The sequence below is a fragment of the Salmo salar genome, chromosome ssa19 (assembly GCF_905237065.1).
Source record: "Salmo salar chromosome ssa19, Ssal_v3.1, whole genome shotgun sequence".
Classification (NCBI taxonomy): domain Eukaryota; kingdom Metazoa; phylum Chordata; class Actinopteri; order Salmoniformes; family Salmonidae; genus Salmo; species Salmo salar.
Window position 1 is genome coordinate 75,001,325 of NC_059460.1, and position 25,521 is coordinate 75,026,845.

Genomic DNA, 25,521 nt, shown 5'->3' on the forward strand with positions numbered 1-25,521 from the left:
ATAAGTGGTGGGGGTGTCTGTCTATTGTCAATAACTGCTGGTGCGCGATGTCTAATATTACAGAAGTCTCGAGGTATTGCTCGCCTGAGGTAGAATACCTCATGATAGCTGTAGACCACATTATTTACCAAGAGAGTTCTCATCTTTATAATTTGTAGCCGTCTATTTACCACCACAAACAGATGCTGACACTAAGACCGCACTCAACGAGCTGTGTAAGGCCATAAGCAAACAAGAAAATACTCATCCAAAAGCAGTGCTCCTAGTGGGGACTTTAATGCAGGCAAACTTAAATCCGTTTTACCTCATTTCTACCAGCATGTCACATGTGCAACCAGAGTAAAAAAAACTCTAGACCACCTTTACTCCACACACAGAGACGCATACAAAGCTCTGCCTCGTCCTCCAATTGGCAAATCTGTCCATAATTCTATCCTCCTGATTCCTGCTTACAAGCAAAAACTAAAGCAGGAAGTATCAGTGACTAACACTTAATACGGAAGTGGTCCGATGACGCGGATGCTATGCTACAGGACTGTTTTGCTAGCACAGACTGGAATATGTTCCGGGATTCATCCAATGCCATTGAGGAGTATACCACCTCAGTGACCGGCTTCATCAATAAGTGATTCGACAACGTCATCCCCACAGTGACCGTACGTACATATCCCAACCAGAAACCATGGATTACAGACAACATCCTCACCGAGAGAAAGCTCAGAGCTGCAGCTTTCAAGGAGCAGGACACTAATCCCTACTCTTATAAGAAATCCTGGTATGCCCTCAGATGAACCCTCAAACAGGCAAAGCGTCAATACTGAACTAAGATTGAATCCTACTACACCGGCTCTGATGCTTGTGGCAGGGCTTGAAACTATTAAGAACTACAAAGGGAAACCCAGCCTCGAGCTGCCCAGTGACACGAGCCTACCAGACGAACAAAATGCCTTTTATGCTTGCTTCGAGGCAAGCAACACTGAAACATGCATGAGAGCACAAGCTGTTCCGGACAACTGTGTGATCACACTCTCCGTAGCCGATGTGAGCAAGACCTTTAAACAGGTCAACATTCACAAAGCCACGGGGCCAGACAGATTACCAGGATGTGTACTCAAAGAATGCGTGGACCAACTGGCAAGTGTCTTCACTGATATTTTCAACCTCCCTCTGACCGAGTCTGTAATACCTACATGTTTCAAGCAGACCACCACAGTTCCCAAGAATGCCTTGGTAACCTGCCTAAACTACTACCACCCATAGCACTCACATCTGTAGCCATGAAGTGCTTAGAAAGGCTGGTAATGGCTCACATCAACACCATCATGCTGGAAACACTAGACCCACTCCAATTCGCATACCGCCCCAACAGATCCACAAATGACGCAATCTCAATCGCACTCCACGCTGCCCTTCCCCACCTGGACAAAAGGAACACCTATGAGAGAATGCTGTTCATTGACGACAGATCAGCATTCAACACCATAGTACCCACAAAGTGCATCACAAGGGTAAGGACCCTGGGACTAAACACTCCCTCTGCAACTGGATCCTGGATTTCCTGATGGACCGCCCCCAGGTGATAAGGGTAGGCAACAATACATCTGTCAACAACACATCTGGGGTGCGTGCTTATTCCCCTCCAGTACTCCCTATTCACAACTCCAACACCTTCGTTAAGTTTGCTGATGACACAACAGTGGTAGGCCTGAACACCGACAATGATGAGACAGCCTATAGGGAGGAGGTCATAACTATCATGGTCCAAACACACCAAGATAGCTGTGAAGAGTGCACGACAATACTTTTTCCCCTTCAGGAGACTGAAAAGATTTGGCATGGGTCCCCAGATCCTCAAAAAGTTCTACAGCTGCACCATCGAGAGCATGCTGACCAGTTGCATCACCGCCTGACAGTAAGGCGCTTCAGATGGTAGTGTGTACGGCCCAGTACATCACTGGGGCCGAGCTTCCTGACATCCAGGACCTATATACTAGTCGGTGTCAGAGGAAGGCCCAAAAATTTGTCAAAGACTCCAGTCACCCAAGTCATAGACTGTTCTCTCTGTTCTACCGCACGGCAAGCGGTAGCGGAGCGCCAAGTCTAGAACCAAAAGGCTCCTTAACAGAGACTACTGAACAATTAATCAAATGGCCATCCGGACTATTTACATTGCTGCTTCTCGTTGTTTATTATCTATGCATAGTCACTTTACAAATTACCTCGACTAACCTGTACCCCCGCACACTGACTCGATACCCATACCCCCTGTACATAGCCTCGTTATTGTTATGTAATTTTCTTGTGTTACTTTTAGATTTAAAAAAATAATCATATTTATTTAGGAAGTATTTTCTTAACTCTATTTCTTGAACTGCAGTGTTTGTTAAGTGCTTGTAAGTGAGCATTTCATGGTAAGGTTTACACCTGTTGTATTCAGCGCATGTGACAAATAAAATGTGATTTGACTTGATTTGATATTGTCACTGAGATTCACACGCAAACCTAAATGGACCCGAAGCCTCTAGCCCTTATGCACTTGTGGAGACCTGAGAGGAATAGTTAGGGACAAGTAATACGTTAGTAGCATCTGATTGGCTGACTGATTGGCTCACTGAATTTTCACAGTATCAAACTTTCATAGGGCGGTGGGGCTAAGGTTCCATTGGGATAATAACCGTGAAACGACCTGTTAACCTCACTAGGTGGTGTGGGACACTAGCGTCCCACCTGGCCAACATCCAGTGAAATTGCAGAGCGCCAAATTCAAAAACAAAAATACTCATTATAGAAATTCATGAAACATACAAGTGTTTTACATGGGTTTAAAGGTAAACGTCTTGTTAATCCAACCACGGTGTCAGATTTCAAAAAGGCTTTACGGCGAAATCATACCATGGAATTATCTGAGAACAGCGCCCAGCAGACAAATCATTACAAACAGTAACAAGCCAAGTAGAGGAGTTACACAAGTCAGAAATAGTGATAAAATGAATCACTTACCTTTGATGATCTTCATATGTTTGCACTCACAAGACTCCCATTTACTCAATAAATGTTTGTTTTGTTTGATAAAGTCCATGTTTATATCCAAAAACCTCCATTTTGTTAGCGCGTTTTGTTCAATAATCCACTGTCTCAAACAAAATCCGGTGAAATTTCAGTGTGAAACATAACAAAACAGAAATTCTCATAATAAACATACATAAAAGATACAAATGTTATTCACCAGCTTAAAGATAAACGTCTTGTTAATCCAACCGCTGTGTCAGATTTCAAAAAGGCTTTACGGCTAAAGCAAACCATGCGATTATCTGAGAACAGCGCCCAGCAGACAAATCATTACAAACAGTTAGCAGCCAAGAAGAGGAGTAACAAAAGTCAGAAATAGCGATAAAATTTATCACTTACCTTTGATGATCTTCATATGGTTGCAGTCCGAAGACTCCATGTTACACAATAAATGTTTGTTTTGTTCGATAATGTCCCTCTTTATGTCCAAAAACCTCAGTTAAGTTGGTGCGTTTTGTTCAGCAATCCATTGGAACAAAGTGCGGTCACAACAGACAGACGAAAAATCAAAAAAGTACAATAAAAGTTCGTAGAAACATGTCAAACAATGTTTAAAATCAACCCTTAGGTTGTTTTTGTCATAAATAATCAATAATATTTCAACAGGACAAAAGCATCGTCAATGGAAAAGGAGAAACAAGAAAGGCGCGCTCCCGATCACGCACTGGACTCATGTCTGGAAGTTTTCACTGTCCACTCATTGAAAGTTCTATATCTCCCTCATTTTTCAGAGTAAAAGCACAGAGATTGTGAACTGGGTCCTAAGTCTTTGTATGGTGGATAGGCTTTCAATGGAAAAACAGCCTTTCAAAATAATAGTACTTCCTGGATGGATTTTCCTGAGGTTTTCACCTGCCATATCAGTTCTGTTATACTCACAGACATTATTTTAACAGTTTTGGAAACTTGAGAGTGTTTTCTATCTAAATCTACCAATCATATGCATATCCTAGCTTCTGGGCCTGAGTAGCGGGCAGTTTCATTTGGGCATGCTTTTCATCCAAAATTCCGAATGCTGCCCCCTACCCTAGTGAAGTTTAATCACACATCAACAGACATGATTCACAACAATGAGTTTACAATCACATTATGAAGCCAATATGGTGTTTCCATTCATTACAATTCACTGGAACCGGTTATGTGTGTTTGTATGATATATGCTGGTTCTCTATAGTGCTGGGTATGGGCCCTGGTCTGAAGTCCAGCACTATATAGGGAATAGGGTGCCATTTGGGACACAGCCATTGGTTGTTGGTCTTACGTAATTGTTTGTGTTGTACCAGGAGTGGTCCAACAAGGAAGTCATTTCAGGCCAACAGTGTCAAAATCAATAGAGTTTTTCTTCCACTTGTCTGGCCACTGTGTGCTACAGTGGACAATCTGGCTGGTGTGTGTGTGTGTATGTATGTGCATGTGTGTCCACAGCAGATACAGTTGAAGTCGGAAGTTTACATACACCTTAGCCAAATACATTTAAACTCAGTTTTTCACAATTCCTGAAATTTTATCCTAGTAAAAATTCCCTGTTTTAGGTCAGTTAGGATCACCACTTTATTTTAAGAATGTGAAATGTCAGAATAATAGTAGAGAGAATTATTTATTTCAGCTTTTATTTCTTTCATCACATTCCCAGTGGGTCAGAAGTTTACACACACTCAATTAGTATTTGGTAGCATTGCCTCTAAATTGTTGAACTCGGGTCAAACGTTTCGGGTAGCCTTCCACAAGCTTCCCACAATAAGTTGGGTGAATTTTGGCCCATTCCTCCTGACAGAGCTGGTGTAACTGAGTCAGGTTTGTAGGCCTCCTTGGCCTCCTTGCTCTTGTTCTGCCCACAAATGTTCTATGGAATTGAGGTCAGGGCTTGTGATGGCCACTCCAATACCTGACTTTGTTGTCCTTAAGCCATTTTGCCACAACTTTGTCCATTTGGAAGACCCATTTGCGACCAAGCTTTAACTTCCTGACTGATATCTTGAGATGTTGCTTCAATATATCCACATAATTTTCCCTCCTCATGATGCCACCCCTGTGCTTCACAGTTGGGATGATGTTCTTCAGCTTGCAAGCCTCCCCCTTTTTCCTCCAAACATAACGATGGTCATTATGGCCAAACAGTTCTATTTTTGTTTCATCAGACCAGAGGACATTTCTCCAAAAAGTACAATCTTTGTCCCCATGTGCAGTTGCAAACTGTAGTCTGGCTTTTTTATGGCGGTTTTGGAGCAGTGGCTTCTTCCTTGCTGAGCGGCCTTTCAGGTTATGTCGATATAGGACTCGTTTTACTGTGGATATAGATACTTTTGTACCTGTTTCCTCCAGCATCTTCACAAGGTCCTTTTCTGTTGTTCTGGGATTGATTTGCACTTTTCACACCAAAGTACGTTCATTTCAAGGAGACAGAACGTGTCTCCTTCCTGAGTGATATGACGGCTGTGTGGTCCCATGGTGTTTATACTTGCGTACTATTGTTTGTACAGATGAACATGGTACTTTCAGGCGTTCGGAAATTGCTCCCAAGGATGAACCAGACTTGTGGAAGTCTACTTTTTTTTCTGAGGTCTTGGCTGATTTCTTTTGATTTTCCCATGATGTCAAGCAAAGAGGCACTGTGTTTGAAGGTAGGCCTTGAAATACATCCACAGGTACACCTCCAATTGACTCAAATGATGTCAATTAGCCTATCAGAAGCTTCGAAAGCCATCACATCATTTTCTGGAATTTTCCAAGCTGTTTAATGGCACAGTCAACTTAGTGTATGTAAACTTCTGACCCACTAGAATTGTGATACAGTGAATTATACATGAAATAATCTGTCTGTAAACAATTGTTGGAAAATGTACTTGTGGCATGCACAAAGTAGATGTCCTAACCAACTTGCCAAAACTATAGATGGTTAACAAGAAATTTGTGGAGTGGTTGAAAATTGATTTTAATGACTCCAACCTATGTGTATGTAAACTTCCAATTTCAACTGTATATTTTATGACATCCGTCTCTGGTCTTACCCATCTTTTAGCAAGTCATTATCGCCTTGGTGACTAAAGTCTGAGCTGTCGTATGGTGGTGACTGTGTTGGTTACATAGAGAGTCTGAACTGTCGTGGGGTGGTGACTGTGCTGGATACATAGAGAGTCTGAACTGTCATGGGGTGGTGACTGTGTTGGATACATAGAGAGTCTGAACTGTCGTGGGGTGGTGACTGTGTTGGATACATAGAGAGTCTGATCTGTTGTTGAGGGGTGACTGTGTTGGATACATAGAGAGTCTGAACTGTCGTGGGGTGGTGACTGTATTGGATAACTGCCAGTTTGCTAGATGCAGCATCACACATTAAAAACTTTTTTGTCTCTGTATGTGGAGATTTGTTTGAGGAGGATTTTTCTTTCATCCCTGTTATAGTGGAGAGATATTGTCTCTCTCTCTAAGTGTTATGTGCATGCTTTTGTCATGTTTTTGGCTATCATTAATGTGATGATGATTGCTTTATCAAATCGATTAACTACAGTATGTTTAATTATTACGATGATTAAATTACTCATGTAACAATTAACTCATCAGCAATCTTGGGGCACCATGGAAAAAGTTTGTTTAATGAGTTACCGTTTCCGAATTAACTCTAAAGATATAAATATCTCTGACATTTCAGTCATCAATCAGTCATTAATTAATTTTATCTTCTATCAGTCTCATTCTGAATGTCGCAATATCCTTGGATATCTGCACAAACCCTAGCATAAATGATGAATATGCAATACACAAATTGGCTTAATTATTTATTTACTAACTAAATAATCACACAGAATTACATAAACACACAAACAGAATAGCTTACACATTGAGAACTACATGATGCAATTAAAAGTCCCGACTGGACTAAACCCGATATGACGGCTTGTTACATAAAATGAAAAGGGAGGAGCACGTAAGAAAGAGCAGGAGAAAAGACAAAGGACTTCACTATCGTACACACAGATGATAACTATGCTCATGGAAATGCTAATATTTTGCACATGAACGGCCGCTCATTCGAAAAAATAATTTGCAATGCACAGTGCTTTGCAAAACTATTCATCCCCCTTGGAGTTTTTCCTATTTTGTTGCATTACAACCTGTAATTTAAATAGATTTTTATTTGGATTTCATGTAATCGACATACACAAAATAGTCCAAATTGGTGAAGTGAAATGAAAAAAAATGACTTGTTTCAAAGAATTAAAAAAAATACAAATGAAAACGTGGTGCGTGCATATGTATTTACCCCTTTTGCTATGAAGCCCCTAAATAAGATCTGGTGCAACCAATTACCTCCTTGGCAACAAAGAGGCCAAAGATAACCCTGAAGGAGATGCAAAGCTCCACAGCGGAGATTGTAATATCTGTCTATAGGACCACTTTAAGCCGTACCCTCCACAGAGCTGGGCTTTATTGAAGAGTGGGCAGAAAAAGCCATTGCTTAAAGAAAAAAATGAGCAAACAAGTTTGGTGTTCACCAAAAGGCATTTGGGAGATTCCCCAAACATATGGAAGAAGTTACTCTGGTCAGATGAGACTAAAATTGAGCTTTTTGGCCATCAAGGAAAACACTATGTCTAGCGCTGTCACGGTTGTTGTTGGGTAGAGATGACCAAAACGCAGCAGGAATGTGGATGCTCATCTTGATATTTTAATAAAGAAAGAGAGCATGGAAAATAACAAAACAAAGAACGACAGAAGACAGTTTCACAGGCTAAGACAACTAGCAGTGCAAAAGATAACTACCCACAAAACCCCAGGTGAAAACAAGCTCCTTATATATGACTCTCAATCAGGAACAACGAAGTACAGCTGTTCCTGATCGAGAGCCACACAGACAACAAAGAAATACACAAACCAGAAAACCCTAGAATACCAATAACCAGAACATACACCCCAAACCCTGGAACACATAAATAAAACACCCCTCTACAATACACACAACCCCCGGACCACATAAAACAAATACGCTCTGCCACGTCCTGACCAAACTACAATAACAAATACTCCCTCTACTGGTCAGAACGTGACATTACCCCCCTCCCCCCAAAGGTGCATACCCCGAATGCACCTAAACAACAAAAAAACAACAAAAAAATAAACCCCTAACTAAAGGGAGGGAAGGGAGGGTGGCTGCCTTCAACGACGGCACCTGTGCTACACCCCCCCTCCCCAACCCACCTATACTGGAGGTGGCTCAGGTTCTGGCCTACTGCCCTCCAGACTGTAGGCAGACTCTCTTGGCTCCGGATCGTAGGCAGACTCACTCGGTTCCGGGCCGTAGGCAGACTCATTCGGTTCCGAGCTGTAGGCAGACTCGCATAGTTCAAAGTTATAGTTAGACTCACTCGGTTCCAGATCGCAGGCAGACTCACTCGGTTCCAGATCGCAGGCAGACTCACTCGGTTCCGGATCGCAGGCAGACTCACTCGGTTCCAGATCGCAGGCAGACTCACTCGGTTCCGGACTGTAGACCCATTCACCCCTCTCCGAACTGTGGGCCGTCTCACTCGGTTCTACACAGTGGGCCGTCTCACTCGGTTCTGCACAGTGGGCCGTCTCCCTTGGTTCCGAACTGTAGGCCGTCTCACTCGGTTCTGCACAGTGGGCCGTCTCCCTTGGTTCCGAACTGTAGGCCGTCTCACTCGGTTCCGGGCTTAACACTCTTGCCGGATACTCATGACGGGGTACTGTTGTCGGATACTCTGGACGGGGCACTGTTGCCGAATTCTCTGGATGGGGCACTGTCGTCGGATACTCTGGACGGGGCACTGTTGCCGAATTCTCTGGATGGGGCACTGTCGTCGGATACTCTGGACGGGGCACTGTCGTCGGATACTCTGGACGGGGCACTGTCGTCGGATACTCTGGACGGGGCACTGTCGTCGGATACTCTGGACGGGGCACTGTTTCCGGACACTCGAGGCTGGGCTGACGCACTGGAAACCTGATGCGTGGGACTGGTAGTGGAGGTACCAGCCTGGGGACACCACCTCAGGGCTAGTGCGGGAAGCAGGAACTGGCCGAGTGGAACTGGTATTACGCACTGGAAGCCTGATGCGTGGTGCTGGAAGTGCCAGTTTGGGAACACGCACCTCATGGCTAGTGCGAGGAGCGGGAACAGGCTGAGTAGGACTAGGCTGACTCTCTGGAAGCTTGATGCGTGGTGCTGGTACTGGACGTGCCCGACTAGGGGTTCGCACTTCCGGGTCAGCACGAGAGGCAGGAACTGGAAATACTGGGCCATGGAGGCGCACAGGCGGTCTTGATCACACCTCCTGCACAACCCGTCCTGGCTGGATGGAACTAGTAGCCCTGTACGAGCGGGGTGCTGGTACAGGGCGAACTGGGCTGTGCAGGGGCCTGATGGTTGCCGTGCGTAGAGCGGGCGTAGGGTAGCCTGGTCCTAGGAGGCGCACCGGCGACCAGACGCGCTGCACAGGCATCCTCCTACCAGGCTGGATGCTCACTCTAGCACGGCATCTGCGAGGGGCTGGAATAACTCGCACTGGACTGTGCGTGCGTATGGACGAGATCTTGCGCACTTCTTCAAAACTCGACGCCCTCCACTCCATACACTTCTCCCTATAAGCACGGGTAGCTGGCTTAGGGCTCAGCCTTGGCCCAGCCAAACTACCCGTGTGCCCCCCCCCAAAAAAATATTGGGGGTGCCTCTCGTGCTTCTCCCTCAGCGCGTACATGGCCTCATACCGACGCCTCTCTGCCTTAGCTTCCTCTATTTCTTCCCGTGGGCGACGGTATTCCCCAGCCTGGTGCCAAGGTCCAGCCCCGTCCAGAATTTCCTCCCAGGTCCATTTCTCCCGCCAGTCCATCTCAAAATCCCTTTGCTCCTTACTCCGCTGCTTGGTCTTTTTGTGGTGGGTAGTTCTGTCACGGTTGTCGTTGGGTAGAGATGACCAAAACGCAGCAGGAATGTGGATGCTCATCTTGATATTTTAATAAAGAAAGAGAGCACGGAAAATAACAAAACAAAGAACGACAGAAGACAGTTTCACAGGCTAAGTCAACTAGCAGTGCAAAAGATAACTACCCACAAAACTCCAGGTGAAAACAAGCTCCTTATATATGACTCTCAATCAGGAACAACGAAGTACAGCTGTTCCTGATCGAGAGCCACACAGACAACAAAGAAATACACAAACCAGAAAACCCTAGAATACCAATAACCAGAACATACACCCAAAACCCTGGAACACATAAATAAAACACCCCTCTACAATACACACAACCCCCGGACCACATAAAACAAATACGCTCTGCCACGTCCTGACCAAACTACAATAACAAATACTCCCTCTACTGGTCAGGACGTGACAGGCGCAAACCCAAAACCTCTCATCACCCCGAGAATATACCATCCCCACATGTGAAGCATGGTGGTGGCAGCATCATGCTGTGGAGATGTTTTTCATCGGCAGGGACTGGGAAACTGGTCAGAATTGAAGAAATTATGGATGGCGCTAAATACAGGAAAATCCTTGAGGGAAACCTGTTTCAGTCTTCCAGAGATTTGAGACTGGGATGGAGGTTCACCTGCCAGCAGGACAATGACCCTAAGCATACTGCTAAAGCAACTATCAAGTGGTTTAAGGCAAAACATTTAAATGTCTTGGAATGGCCTAGTCAAAGCCCAGACCTCAATCCAATTAAGAATATGTGGTATGACTTAAAGATTGCTGTAGACCAGCGGAACCCGTCCAACTTGACGGAGCTGGAGCAGTTTTGCCTTGAAGAATGGGCAAAAATCCCAGTGGCTAGATGTGCCAAGCTTATAGAGACATACCCCAAGAGACTTGCAGCTGTAATTGCTACAAAGTATTGATTTTGGGGGGGTTAATAGTTATGCAATCTCAAGTTTTCTGTTTTTTTGTCTTATTTCTTGTTTGTTTTACAAGAGAAAATATTTTGCATCTTCAAAGTGGTAGGCATGTTGTGTAAATCACATGATACAAACCCTCAAATTCCAGGTTGTAAGGCAACAAAATAGGAACAATGCCAAGGGGGTGAATACTTTCGCAAGCCACTGTATATATTTACGATTGCATGCCTTTGTTGTCTCTGTTGGAATCGCCGGTCCGACTGGGTAGTAATTCGACAGAAAGTCTCTGGTTGTGTCTGTTAGAACGGGTCTTCCAGACGTACCAATGGTGGTTGGATAGGGGAATGTTCTTTTAGAATGAATCTTTTCAAAGTACCAGCCGGTGGTTCTCGGGCTCGGTTTGTTAAATTAAATGACTAAAATGTAAATTAGATACTTTAGAGGTATCTATAGGGGGTGAGAGGAAATTGTTCTTCCTTCTCTTCTTCGGTCGAGTTTCCTAGACTATTTTGCATATACAGCTGCAGACTGTGAAAGTGTAGTTTTATTAACCATTTCAACGTGTACAGCTGGCGCTGCACGTAGCTGGTCTGGTGGAGTCTAACCATTCGTGACGTCTGGTTCAACACCGTCCGCCTGCTTGGTCTAATGTAAATTTTGTCAGAAGTGGGTTTTATGCACTCTGGGAAAAGGGGTGTTCGATGACGCCGACATAATGTCTGTGCTCACGTTGATGTGGCCACTGACTTGGTTAAGACTTCACATGAAAAACAATTCTCTCATTTAGAAGGCTAACATCACATTATATCTTCTCACAAATAGCTTCATATTTAATCATATCAGTTCCCCAACATTTGGATGTGAATCTGATCACCTGTAAAAATACACATTCAGACATACAGACATGTTGTTATACTGTCCTTCATGGGATCCCAAAACACAACTGATCTGACATAATTGTTCTGTAAGTGCCCACGGAACTCTCCAACCACTTGGACTACAGAAATATTGTTTCATTATTCAACCTTTTGATGTTACCGTTATGGCGGGATGAATCTCCTTGTAAAAAAGAGGTTTCCCCTCAATCCTGCCAAACCCAAATGTGTATGTGTGTCTGTGTTTGTGTGTGCATACGTGTGTGTGTGTGTGTTCGTGCATGGTTGTGCATGCGTGCGAATGTGCTCATGGAAATGTTTCCATCTGCACACGTATGTGTGTGTGTGTTTGTATGCATTATGTGTGGACTGTTCACCCGAGGCCAGTTGGGTGTGCGTAGTCCCGTGGATTGTGTTGACCGTGGGAGCGAAACCTTGTTGACGTGCTTACCAGAGAGTGCTTGTCACATGACATCTCCTCTCTGCCCCCCTCCCCGTTGAGCCCACGCCCACCGCCCTTCCGCTCGCATGAGCCTCACTCTGCTCTGTGTGTGTGTGTATATACACGTGTGTGTGTGTGTGTGTGTGTCTGTATACACGTGTGTGTGTGTCTGTGTCTGTATACACATGTGTGTGTGTTTATGTATGCATGCGTGTATATCTTCATATATGCTGAGCCAGGACTCTCTGCTATTACTACCACAGCCACAGTCAGCACAGTACAGGCCCTAGTTTACACAGCAATACCCATCCAGCTGTCCTCCTGTGCCCTTCAGCTACCCCTCAGTCACACAGACACAGCTGGACAGACGTATGGACAACACCTCCGGGCTGTTAGATAGACACATGAGTGTGTTGGTCGCTGGCATGATGTTCTTTTCAGAAACGTACATCTGTTTCTCTGTGAGAAGACAATGAGTTGTTTGGGGTGGGAGAGTGACAGACAGGTTGTCTGAGGCAGCAGTTAGATGAGTAATCTCTTACAGAAAAAACACATAATTTCACGTGGAAAATCACGTATTTTTTCAGTAAGGATTCAGCAGATAGGCGTTTTCAGATAGGCAACACACAGATGTGTGTCCTTTCAGTCTTTTAGTAGGTTAATCTGATTGAATTTATAATTTTAATATTCCCATTTAGCCTGGAAACCAAGCTAATTTGGTTCAACGTTGTGGGATATTCAACACGCGCACAACACAAAAACACGAAACATATTTTTGTATTAGGTTTTCCGCACAAAACAGAATGGTTGATTCTGAAATGGCATCCTATTATTTCAGCTCGTATCCAATATTACTTACATGCGCATTTGGGGTTAAGTGCCTTGCTCAAGGGCAAATCAACAGATTTTTCACCTAGTTGGCTTGGGGATTTGAACCAGCAACCTTTTGGTTACTGGCCCAACTCTCTTAGCCACTAAGCTACCTGCTGTCTCAGAGCACCCTATTCCCTATATAGTGTACATTTTTTTCCAGAGCTTGGTCTAAGTAGAGCACTTCTGCTCTAGGGAATAGGGTGCCATTTCAGTGCTTCACTTGACCGATTCAGTATAAAGTTGCTTGTCTCAGTGTCCTTAGCTCTTACCCTGAAGAGGGTAGACTTCACACACAACCTGCACACTTTCCTAAAGATCCAATCCACATTGGAGAAAACAGTGTCTTGCTGTCTTTGTTACTGTTATTGTTATTGTTTTGTTGATGTTATGGAGGTAGAAACAGAGGACAGTAATGCGTGCAACAAAAAAAGTGCAGTAAATGTACATCAAGGTACGGCAATATTTTTTTTTAGATGCATGCCAGCAAAGCCACTACACAACACAACACTAAACAATACATTAATTGCACTATAACGGTGCCCACAAACAGCAGTCCCAACATCTTACCACTGCTACACCTGGCTATCAGCGGAGCCTTGTCTGGCAGCGAAACAGTTCATTCAGCTTTATTTGCTGCCTTGTATAAAAACATAGCTGATATGTCCGACTTGCTTAAACAAATGTGGTTTCTACTGACAATTGAGATGTACAAACTATGGCATAAGGGGACGACAACTGGATAAGAGGCAATCCGTAATTTTGATTAAGACAATGAGCTAGGACGGACGTAGTCAATATAGCTATTTGTTCAGCACATTTGAAATGTACAGCGACAGAATTCAGAACATGGGCCGTTCTTACAGTATTCTCCCAGTACACCAAGTCAGAACCGTTGGATAAATAAAGGGGGCATATAAGCAGACAATGAATGCTCTTACTATATTTGATGATGACATTTCTCTAAAACAGGCCATAGGCTACATGTGCAACACCAAGTCAGAACAGTAGGTGAAATTAAGAGGGGGAAAGGGACCACATTATTAGGGTGAGGCACATGGGCTACTAACAGTTTACTTCAAAACATACACTTAGTATTAGTCTTAGCTACAGTATAAATATTATCTCATTTATGCAGCAGCCTACAATACATTTTTGGACTCACCTTGTTGTGCTGTGCTCACTTGAACAGGAAGGTGGTGCGACGGTCCTTCGTGGGCAAATTGTGTCATTAAACTTTGTCATTAAAGTCTGGCATTCTCTGGATTTATGGTGCTTTCAAGGCAACTGGGGCCCGAGTTCCAGGCTTGCAATTCCGAGTTGGATGACGGTTCAAACGTGTTTTCCCAGTCAGAGCTATTTTGTTCTGAGTTCCCAGTTGTCTTGAACTCACTGAAGTCAGATTTCCCAGTCCTGAGTTTCCAGTTGTTTTGAGCGTGGCAGAAGTCATACTAGATTGACAGCAGGGCCAATGTTGATTGTTTATCCTTTTAAGCTTGGAAAAGAGACCCTCAAACCCAGACTTGGGACCACACAGCCACTCCACTGAATAGCAGGCTATTGATTGCTTTGCAATTCTTGCAGTTAGCCACTGATTCCTTCAAAACCCTTGATTGTTGAATTTGCGATTTCCAACTTGTTGTGTAATGTTTATGTCCAATGTCCGATGAGCAACGATACGTTTTGTCTATAATTTCTATTCATTGTTTATCTTCATATGACAAGGATTACAAAGGATTTGCCAGTAGATTGTCGACATGGGTCATGATGATGACTGCTAGCTTCCTAGCTAAGATTTTGAAAGTATCAGTCCAATCAAAACTACTGTAGATATAACATGAATTGACATAATTTTATCTGTGGCCAATGACCTTGAGATGGGCACTTCTAATGTAACTCTATGGCAGCACCTAAGGGGTTAGAATTTTTGAGCTCTACCCTTAGATTTGGCGGTGACGTAGTGTCCCCTAGAGTGACAAAACACTGAGCCAATCACGGCGCAACTAGAGAACATTACCAACCCCTCTGCCTCATCTGCCCTGAATGACGGATCACCACTGGCAATGATGTCCAAAAAAACTGTGTTCGTTTATTTGCAGTAAGTTCTTTGTTTTCGTAATGTCCCAAATGGACATGGCAGTTCCACCAATTAACGATTCCAGCTTTACTCTTATCACAGGAGATATGAATTGTGGTCACGATGCCGTGACATGCTCAGACCAACACGTCAGTATTATTCAATTACCATGTCTGCCTGGGCATCCTAAACACTTACTCATTACTGCTGCTTTGGCCTGACAGAAATAATTACCCTTCATGCCTTTGGGTTGTGTCCCAAATGACACTCTACTCCCAATATAGTGCACTACTTTTGACCAGAGTCCTATTGTCCCTGGTCAAAAGTAGTGCACTATGGAGGGAATAGGGTGCCATTTGTGACGCAACCTTCTCTATAAAAACATTGTAGTTGTTTAAACTAATTATTATTAACTAACTGGTTCCACTGCTTTTAATTTTTTTTTACTCAACTTTTCGATTAAAGCTTTTCCCCAACTTGCAAAATTTAGTCAGCTTAAAATTATGTTTTTGTTCCACTTGTCTCATATGTTCATTCAACTATAAATTATTATTTGGGCATTTTCACTAAATAAGGCTGTGGAACTAGTGACATACAATAGTTTCAACTAACATATTTGACACTCAAGATTTCACTGGCATGTTCAACATGTCCTCACCTGGGATTTGAACTCACAATCTCTTGGTTCACAGCATACTGATCTTCCTGCAACGCCACCATGTCTGTATCAATGACTGATTTCACCTGTATTGCTAGACTTTGCACTTCAAAGTAAATATCAGGCTCTGTTAAAAGTACACTCAAGTAAAATTATTGTATTTGTCACACTCCTAGAAAAAAGGTTTCCTAAAGGGCTATTCGGCTGTCCCCATAGGCTGTCCCCAACCACTTTGGCTTACAGGTAGAACCATTTTTGGATCCAAGTAGAACCCTTTTGGGTTCCATGTAGAACTCTCAGGGGAAAGGGTTCTACCTGGAACCAAAAGCGTTCCACTTGTAACCAAAAAGTGTTCTTCAATGGGTTCTCCTATGGGGACAGCCGAAGAACCCTTTCATGTTCTAGATAGCACCTTTTTTTCTGAGTGTAGCAATTAAGGAGTAACATTTAAACAGGTTAATATGCCCCACCAACATTAGACAACTATACAGAAAACCCCAACATTTCTGAAATAATTTAATCAAATAAATAATGAGAGAATAGTGAGATTAACTGATAATTGACACAGACATGGTGGCATACAGTAGCAGGAAGATCAGAATGACATGAACCAAAAGGTTGTGACTTCAAAACCCAGGTAAGGACATGTTGAATAATAATTACTGTATAAATTAATATGCATAATGTAGTTATATGTATCAAAAATCTGAGTTGAAAACATTGTTGTGCAGACTTTTTTTGTTAAAATGCCCAAATAATATTTGAATGAACATATGCGATTAGTTGAACAAACAGTGTTAGTGTCGTGGCCTTCTGTGTATACCCGTCGCAAGACCCACTGGTTGATGCTTATTTATAAAGCCCTCTTAGGTTTCACTCCCCCCTATCTGAGATATCTACTGCAGCCCTCATCCTCCACATACAACACCCGTTCTGCCAGTCACATTCTGTTAACGGTCCCCAAAGCACACATATCCCTGGGTCACTCGTCTTTTCAGTTCGCTGCAGATAGCGACTGAAACGAGCTGCAACAAACACTCAAACTGGACAGTTTTATCTCAATATCTTCATTCAAAGTCTCAATCATGGACACTCTTACTGACAGCCATGGCTGCTTTGTGTGATGTATTGTTGTCTCTACCTTCTTGTCCTTTGTGCTGTTGTCTGTGCCCAATAATGTTTGTACCATGTTTTGTGCTTCTACCATGTTGTGCTGCTGCCATATTGTGTTGCTACCATGTTGTTGTCATGTTGTGTTGCTACCATGCTGTGTTGTCATGTGTTGCTGCCATATTGTGTTGCTACCATGTTGTTGTCATGTTGTGTTGCTACCATGCTGTGTTGTCATGTGTTGCTGCCATGTTGTTGTCATGTTGTGTTGCTACCATGCTGTGTTGTCATGTGTTGCTGCCTTGCTATGTTGTTGTCTTAGGTCTCTCTTTATGTAGTGTTGGGTTGTCTCTCCTGTCGTGATGTGTGTTTTGTCCTATATCTTTATTTAATTTATTTGTATTTTAAATCCCAGCCACCGTCCCCGCAGGAGGCCTTTTGCCTTTTGGTAGGCCGTTATTGCAAATAAGTTAACTGACTTGCCTAGTTAAATAAAGGTTAAATTAAAAAATTTAAATACTCATTATCTGTGTTCGAATTACAGAGATGCTAATTTGAAGTACAGACTTGATGAAAATGCGTTTTAATAACATTGCAACAAAGTAAATTAATTTTTCAACACATTTCTGGTGTGCGCATTTCCAGTAGTGGAATGTCATTCACCCAAGCAAACCGTTTTTATTAACTCACATTAATTTGAGCATCACACTAGGCGACATCAACTTGATCTCTCCTGCACCATATCTGCCCCAAACCAATACAGTACAGCACAGTACAGCACAGTGCAGTACACAAACTGATAACACTTTATTTGGATAGTCCCAAGTAGATGGTTTGTAGATGGTCAGTAGATGTTCAATAAGTGTCAACAAAATTTCAATGAACTATCAACTAACCTTAACCCTATCCCTTACCCTAACCATAATCCAAACCTAAACCTAACCCTTATTCTAACCCTAATCCTAACCGTAACCTTAGCAAGCAGTTGCTTATCAACATATACAGTCATTTGTTGATTATATGGCCATCTGTAGATCATCTATATGGGACTATCAGAATAAAGTGTGATCCACAAACTCGACCAATTCATATAGTAGGCTACATGTCCATGTGTTGTCCTTTTCTGGGGCGATGCCATGTCGTGTTGGACATCTTCCTGGCTCAATGTTGGCACTGATCTCTGTGAGATGCAGCGGCAGCATCATCGCTCGCAAGATACTCCTCCGCCCAATCATAATAAACGCCCTGTCTCATCCCCGGGTCCTGACAGCGTAATAACAGTATGATTGTGAAGTACCTCGTCATTGATAACGAGCTGTGTACCGAGCTTAATGAGCCCCATGTAAATGAGAATGGATACACACACACACCAAAGCAGGTAGGCAGGCGCGTGCGCACACGCACACACACACACACACACACACACACACACACACACACACACACACACACACACACACACACACACACACACACACACACACACACACACACACACACACACACACACACACACACACACACACGCACACACATTTACATTACATTTAAGTCATTTAGCAGACGCTCTTATCCAGAGCGACTTACAAAATGGTGCATTCACCTTATGATATCCAGTGGAACAACCACTTTACAATAGTGCATCTAAATCTTTTAAGGGGGGGGTTAGAAGGATTACTTTATCCTATCCTAGGTATTCCTTAAAGAGGTGGGGTTTCAGGTGTCTCCGGAAGGTGGTGATTGACTCCGCTGTCCTGGCGTCGTGAGGGAGCTTGTTCCACCATTGGGGTGCCAGAGACACACACAAACAGACATTGGGCCACTCCAGGCGACTGAAAGTGGGGGCTTCAGTGCCAGTCAATATCCCAGCTGTAATCACACCTAACTGCTCACTAAGCCACTCACTGTGTGTGTGTGAGTTTGTGTTTGTGTGTGGACCTGACCTACTAGTCTAAACAGACTCCAGATCAGATCCTTTCAAGGCTACCCAGACGCGCCCTATGACGATTTCACCTTGTCCGCCCGCTACCTCCTCCACCCTCGCCTTCCGCCCGTGTGTCACGTACTCGGTGTCACATCGAGGAGCACGTCTGCAAGGAACAACTAGCAGAGAGCTGCAAGACGAAAACACACAGAGATCACAGAAGCAAAGCACAAATACACGTACACACACACACACACACACACCTATACTGCAGACCTGTCAGCTGCTTTAGTTTTTACAACACAAACACAGAGCAAGAGGAAATACCTATCTCCGTAGCGGTCCAGCCAAAGGAAGAAAAAAAAACGATGGTGGCTAACATGAAAGAGATGAGGATGCTCCTAAAACAGCATCTGAAAACTGATATCATAAGCAGATTTCCTCTTAAGGAGATTAGGTGGACACAGGAGCCAGCTCACTGTGTGCAGTAAAGGCTGGGAGTCTTAATTCAATATACAGGAAAGCTCCCAGTCTGAGGTCTCAGTTTTATTATTGACGTTGCATTAACTGTGGAGTTTGATGTCGCAGTTCCAGACGCTCCAATGAAGAAAACAGCAAGACAGGGATTTAATCAAAGGTGCATTGTACTGGTAATTTCCCTGACGTTCGCTGAGATCACATTCACACTAAACGCTGCGGATGTCGGCTCAAGCGTAAATCACATTTTGTCGAGTGCAGTGCGCTTGTCAACGATGCAGGTAGAGCTGTTGTGCTTGTATGGGTAGGCATTGTCCAAAAAAAAATCTAGGAGGATGGTTTTGGGTAATACTTTAGATCTTATTTAAAAATATTTCTCATCAGCTCCCATTAGTCCTTCAAGTATAGCCCTGACTTCCAGATGGTTCCAGATGGATAAGATCAGTAGATTTGGAGACAACCAGGCAAAGCAACAGCCACCAGTGTTCCACTGCAGTGCTTCATGTGCAAGGGAGGCCTGATTCTGACTCTAACTTGCTCTGAAGTTTCCTGCCCCCAGGCTAAGCTCTCCCTCTCTGTTTGTGTCTGTGCGTGTCTGCGTTTCCTAGGTATTCTCCGGGATCTTCACCGCTGAGATGGTCTTAAAGATCATCGCTCTGGATCCATACTACTATTTCCAACAAGGTTGGAACATCTTTGACAGCATCATCGTGTGCCTCAGCCTCATGGAGCTGGGCCTGTCCGACGTGGAGGGACTGTCCGTTCTCCGGTCCTTCAGACTGGTATTTAACCATTTAACATATCGCCCCTCTGGCCTATCTGTGTCTCTGTGTGCTGTCTGTCTCTCTGTGTGTTTGTAGATGATGGTTGTCTGGAATGGATGTGTTAAAGCCTGCACTGTTTGACAGTGTGACTGGTTAGGTGTCTCACCCAATGGTACTGTACATGTATGCGAACTGTAAGTCCCCCTAACTGTGAGACCATTGGCAAGTCCTTCTCAACAGTTACTAAACCAGCCTGAGTTATGTAACCCCTTTTTACTACCCTATCCCATTGACAGAATTATTTGAATTGTAGTCAGTAGCCACTTCTTTATTTAGAAATGTGAAATGTGGGTCTCCCGAATGGTGCAGCGGTCTAAGGCACTGCATCGCAGTGTTGTGGTGTCACTACAGCCTGGGGTTTGGTCATTACTGGCAGTGACCGGGAGTCCCATAGGGCAGCGCAAAATTGGCCCAGCATTGTCCGGGTTAGGGGAGGGTTTGGCCGGGGGGGGGCTTTACTTGGCTCATCGTGCTCTAGCGACTCCTTGTGGCGGGCCGGGTGCCTGCAGGCTGACTTCGGTCATCAGTTGAATTGTGTTTCCTTCGACACATTGGTGCAGCTGTTGTCCAGGTTACGCAAGCGTGTGTTTAGAAGCGCGGTTTGGCTGGTCATGTTTCGCAGCACTTGACCTTTGCCTCTCCAGAGCCCGTTCGGGAGTTGCAGCGATGAGACAAGATTGTAATCACGAAAAAGGGTGGGGGGGTAAAAATTACACAAAAAAGTGAAATGTGACTAATAAATATTTTACTAAAAGTTTAAACTCGAACATGAGAATAGGATAAAGAAAATATAATTTGTCTCTAAATCTCTTGATTCAACTTCTAGTTAACATTCATTTCTAAATTCATTTCTCAGATAACTAACATACAGCTGGTCTCACTATCTCCCCTCCCACAGCTGAGGGTGTTCAAGTTGGCCAAGTCGTGGCCCACCCTCAACACACTCATCAAGATCATCGGCAACTCGGTGGGCGCCCTGGGAAACCTGACCCTGGTCCTAGCCATCATTGTCTTCATCTTTGCCGTGGTGGGCATGCAGCTGTTCGGCAAGAACTACCAGGACTGTGTGTGTAAGATCTCCAAGGACTGTACACTGCCGCGCTGGCACATGAAGGACTTCTTCCACTCGTTCCTCATCGTGTTCAGGGTGCTATGCGGCGAGTGGATCGAGACGATGTGGGATTGTATGGAGGTGGCCGGGCAACCTCTCTGCATCCTGGTCTTCATGCTCGTCATGGTGATCGGGAACCTAGTGGTGAGTCAAACTAAGTCACTCAGTCTTTTTGGTTAGGGTGGGTTATAAGGTCTGTCTAAGTCAAACTAAGTCACTCAGTCTTTTTGGTTAGGGTGGGTTATAAGGTCTGTCTAAGTCAAACTAAGTCACTCAGTCTCTTTGGTTAGGGTAGGTTATAAATAGTATGTAATTTAGTAGCTTTTGAAGGAAAATATTGGACACAAATTGTTTTTACTCTGATTTAGTTTTGTTGTGTTGTTCATGGAACGTCTAGAGTATGTGTAATTTCAGGGCTTATACCCAAGTTTGACATTACTCAGTGTCCTCAAAAAACATGGGGTGTTTGTTTGTGTGCTTGTGTGAGTGAGGGGGTGAATGCCTCCTCTAGCTTGCTGCCCTTCCACTTTATCCCCCTCCTACCAATGTCTCTCTACCTGCCATGGTTGGAGCTTTTGGCAGGGTGGGAGGGGTGTACGGGGGGTTGTGGGAAAGGAGAGAGGATGGGGGTGCACTAATCTCCATGAACTGTTTTGGTAACGGTATGACAACACGACCCTAATGGTGGCCCTCGTCGAACGTTCCACCGCCCACTACTGTGTCCAGAGCTGCATGGGTCGGTGGAAGAGAGTAAGGGAGGTTTGCAATAAAACAATCCCCCTCCCTCCCCCCTTCCCCACAAAGCTCACATGTTTCCAATACGGGGCCTGATTCAGTTTCACAAAGACGCATGCCTGGCAGTGGCTAGCCTTGTTAGCCTTGGCAAAAGGACTGAGTTTTACAGTCCTGCTCCACATGTATAGTAATTAAAAGACACCCCTTAAAAGGTCAGGGAGTTCAGCTGGGGAAACTAACAGTGATAAAGGAAGTAACAGGGTCCTGGGCCTCAACTGGTCTAGATACCATTTGTCACAGAAGCCTATGCAGTGTTACTGACTGTAGTGCTGACTTCAGCAGTTTTGTTAGATCATGGGGATATCTGCACACTTACAAGGCTGTCTTTCTTGACTGTATTTCTGCTGTCTGTATCTCTCTCTCTCTCTCTCTCTCTCTCTCTGTCTATCGCAAACACACACACACTTTGTCCTGGCAGACCTAATGCCATGTCCTTAAGGCTGTCATCGGTGAGGGGTTTTCCACACTAACTGACACGTAGACAGGTGCTGTAGTTTACACTGTTGGAGCTAGAAACATAAGCATTTCGCTACACCCACAGCCCAATGCCATACTGAGGGTTACTGTATAAGTCTCCTACTGTATGTGTTAGGGTTGTTTCAATACAAAATGTCTCATGATTACCATGCAGGAAGTGAACCCATATCCTTACCACTGCCCTACCCCACCCCAACCCATTGAGCCACTTAATTAGGGACTAAATGAGTCAAGGCTCTCTACTATATGGAGTGGTACTCAGTCTTCCCCGTACCGCTCTCTATTTACAGTGTCCTCTCTGTCCTCAGTGGTCGCCTCTTTCACTACATGCTCCACTACTGTTCCCATCCGCGGGGCAGGCGAGCAACAAAGCCACAATTACCCAGCCAAATCTATCTGCTAATATTATCTTTCTCTGCAGGCTCGCCCCCCGTCCCTTAGTCAAGTCAGCGCCTGTCATTTGCTTACGCACTTGTGTTAGAGGCCTCCTCCTCTCCTCCTCGCTTCTGCCCACCTCCTCCGCCACCCTCCTCCTCTTCTCGGCCTCTTCCATCTCTCCTCCCCCCTTCCCTCCTCCTTCCACACCTCTTCTCTTTCTCCCTCCTTCTCTACCTCCTCTTCCCTCTCTCCTTCCTTCTCCCTCCCCTCTTCTCTCTTTCCCTCCTCCTTCCTTATCCACCTCCTCATCTCTCTTTCCCTCCTCCCTCCTCCTCCCCCACCTCCTCTTCTCTCTCTCCTTCCTCCTCTCTCCTTCTCTACCTCTTTTTCTCTCTGTCCCTCCTCCTCCCTCCCCCTGTCATATTTATTTTAGCTGAGCAGTCAAAGGAGGTCGGTGAGACTTAGTACTGCCTGGCCTGCGAGACCTTGTGTTGTGTAACATAACATGGCTGCCAGTGTCTTGTCGGGAGGCTGACAAAATGTCTGATGTGGGACGGCGTGTTAACAGATCCAGATCAACAAACGTCAACATCAAAAGACGCGAGTCATACTGAGGTTCATTAGAAAATGAGCACTCGTCTAGGTATCCAGACCTGAAGTGATCTTCAGCCTCAGGTCCCTATTGTCTCAAGTGTTGTCAAATCAAATCAAATGTTATTTGTCACATACACGTGTTTAGCAGATGTTATTGTGAGTGTAGCGAAATGCTTATGTTTCTAGCTCCAACAGTGCAGTAATATCTAACAAGTAATATCTAACAATTTCATAACAATACACACAAATCCAATATAAAGGAATGGAATTAAGAATCTATAAATATTTGGACGAGCAATGTCGGAGCGCCATAGACTAAGATACAGTAGAATAGAATACAGTATACACTACCGTTCAAAAGTTTGGGGTCACTTAGAAATGTCTTTGTTTTTGAAAGAAAAGCTCATTTTTTATCCATTAAAATAACATCAAATTGATCAGAAATACAGTGTAGCGTTGTTAATGTTGTAAATGACTATTGTAGCTGGAAAAGACAGATTTTAAATGGAATATCTACATAGGCGTACAGAGGCCATTATCAGCAACCATCACTCCTGTGTTCCAATGGCACGTTGTGTTAGCTAATCCAAGTTTATCATTTTAAAAGGCTAATTGATCATTAGAAAACCCTTTTGCAATTATGTTAGCACAGCTGAAAACTGTTGTGTTGATTAAAAAAGCAATAAAACTGGCCTTCCTTAGACTAGTTGAGTATCTGGAGCATCAGCATTTGTGGGTTTGATTACAGGCTCAAAATGGCTAGAAACAAAGACCTTTCTTCTGAAACTCGTCAGTCTATTCTTGTTCTGAGAAATGAAGGCTATTCCATGTGAGAAATTACCAAGATCTCTCTTCATTAAATAGTACCCGCAAAACACCAGTCTCAACATCAACAGTGAAGAGGCAACATCAGGAAGTCCAGGATGTTATTTTAATGGACAAAGAAAATGTGATTTTCTTTCAAAAACAAGGACCTTACTAAGTGACCCCAGAGTTTTGAACGGTAGTGTATACATAAGTGATGCTAAATATGTAAACATTATTAAAGTGTTCCCTTATTAAAGTTGCCAGTGATTTCAAGTCTATGTATATACGGCAGCAGCCTCTAAGGTGCTACTGACGGCTATTTAACAGTCTGATGGCCTTGTGGGAACCCAGTGTTAAGGATCAGCGAAGTGGTGTTGTTTCCTAACTTCACCACCTGGAGCGGCCCAGGACCCAGTTGCACAGGGCGGGGCTTCAGACCCAGGGCCCCGAGCTTAATGATGAGCTTGGAGGATACTATTACATTTTTACATTTTAGTCATTTAGCAGACGCTCTTATCCAGAGCGACTTACAGTAGTGAATGCATACATTTCATTTCATGCATTTGTTTTTGTACTGGCCCCCCATGGGAATCGAACCCACAACCCTGGCGTTGCACACACTATGCTGGCGTTGCAAACACCATGCTCTACCAACTGAGCCATACTATGGTATTGAATGCTGAGCTATAGTCAATGAACAGCATTCTGATATAGGTATTCTTCTTGTCCAGATGGGATAGGGCAGTGTGCAGTGCGATGGCGATTGCATCGCCTGTGGATCTATTGGGGCGGTTAGCAAATTGAAGTGGGGTAATCTAGGTTGGGTGAACAAAAGGACTTGAGTTACTGTATGTTATCACAATCACACCATGAGTAGTTACCATGAAACATACACCCCTGCACTAGATATTTATTCCTGTCTACACAATGAACTGAGAACTCAACTGGCTGTATGGACTCAGACAGTATATCCCCATGTTTCCATATAAACAGGGTATGTTACAATCCCTGATGTCTCTCTGGAAGGAAATCCTTGGCCTGAGCTTGTCAACTTTATTATCCAGAGACTGAAAATTTGCGAGTAATATACTCGGAAGCGGTGGGTGGTGTGTTTTGGATCAGCCTCTGGAATCCAATTCCCCTGGGGGATACGAACAAAGGAACCGATTTGGGAAAGT

At 44.0% G+C, this 25,521-nt stretch overlaps 1 protein-coding gene across 3 annotated transcripts in view; it reads left to right on the forward strand.

Moving 5' to 3' along the window:
• Nucleotides 1–25,521, forward strand: part of LOC106579582 (sodium channel protein type 4 subunit alpha B) — a 138,489-nt gene that overhangs the window by 45,890 nt on the left and 67,078 nt on the right. For all 3 annotated transcript variants that reach the window (XM_014159622.2, XM_014159621.2, XM_014159623.2), the window contains exons 12-13: nt 19,966–20,139; nt 21,080–21,436. In XM_014159622.2, the coding sequence (XP_014015097.2) occupies nt 19,966–20,139; nt 21,080–21,436 (531 nt within the window). The remainder of the gene's footprint in view (nt 1–19,965; nt 20,140–21,079; nt 21,437–25,521) is intronic.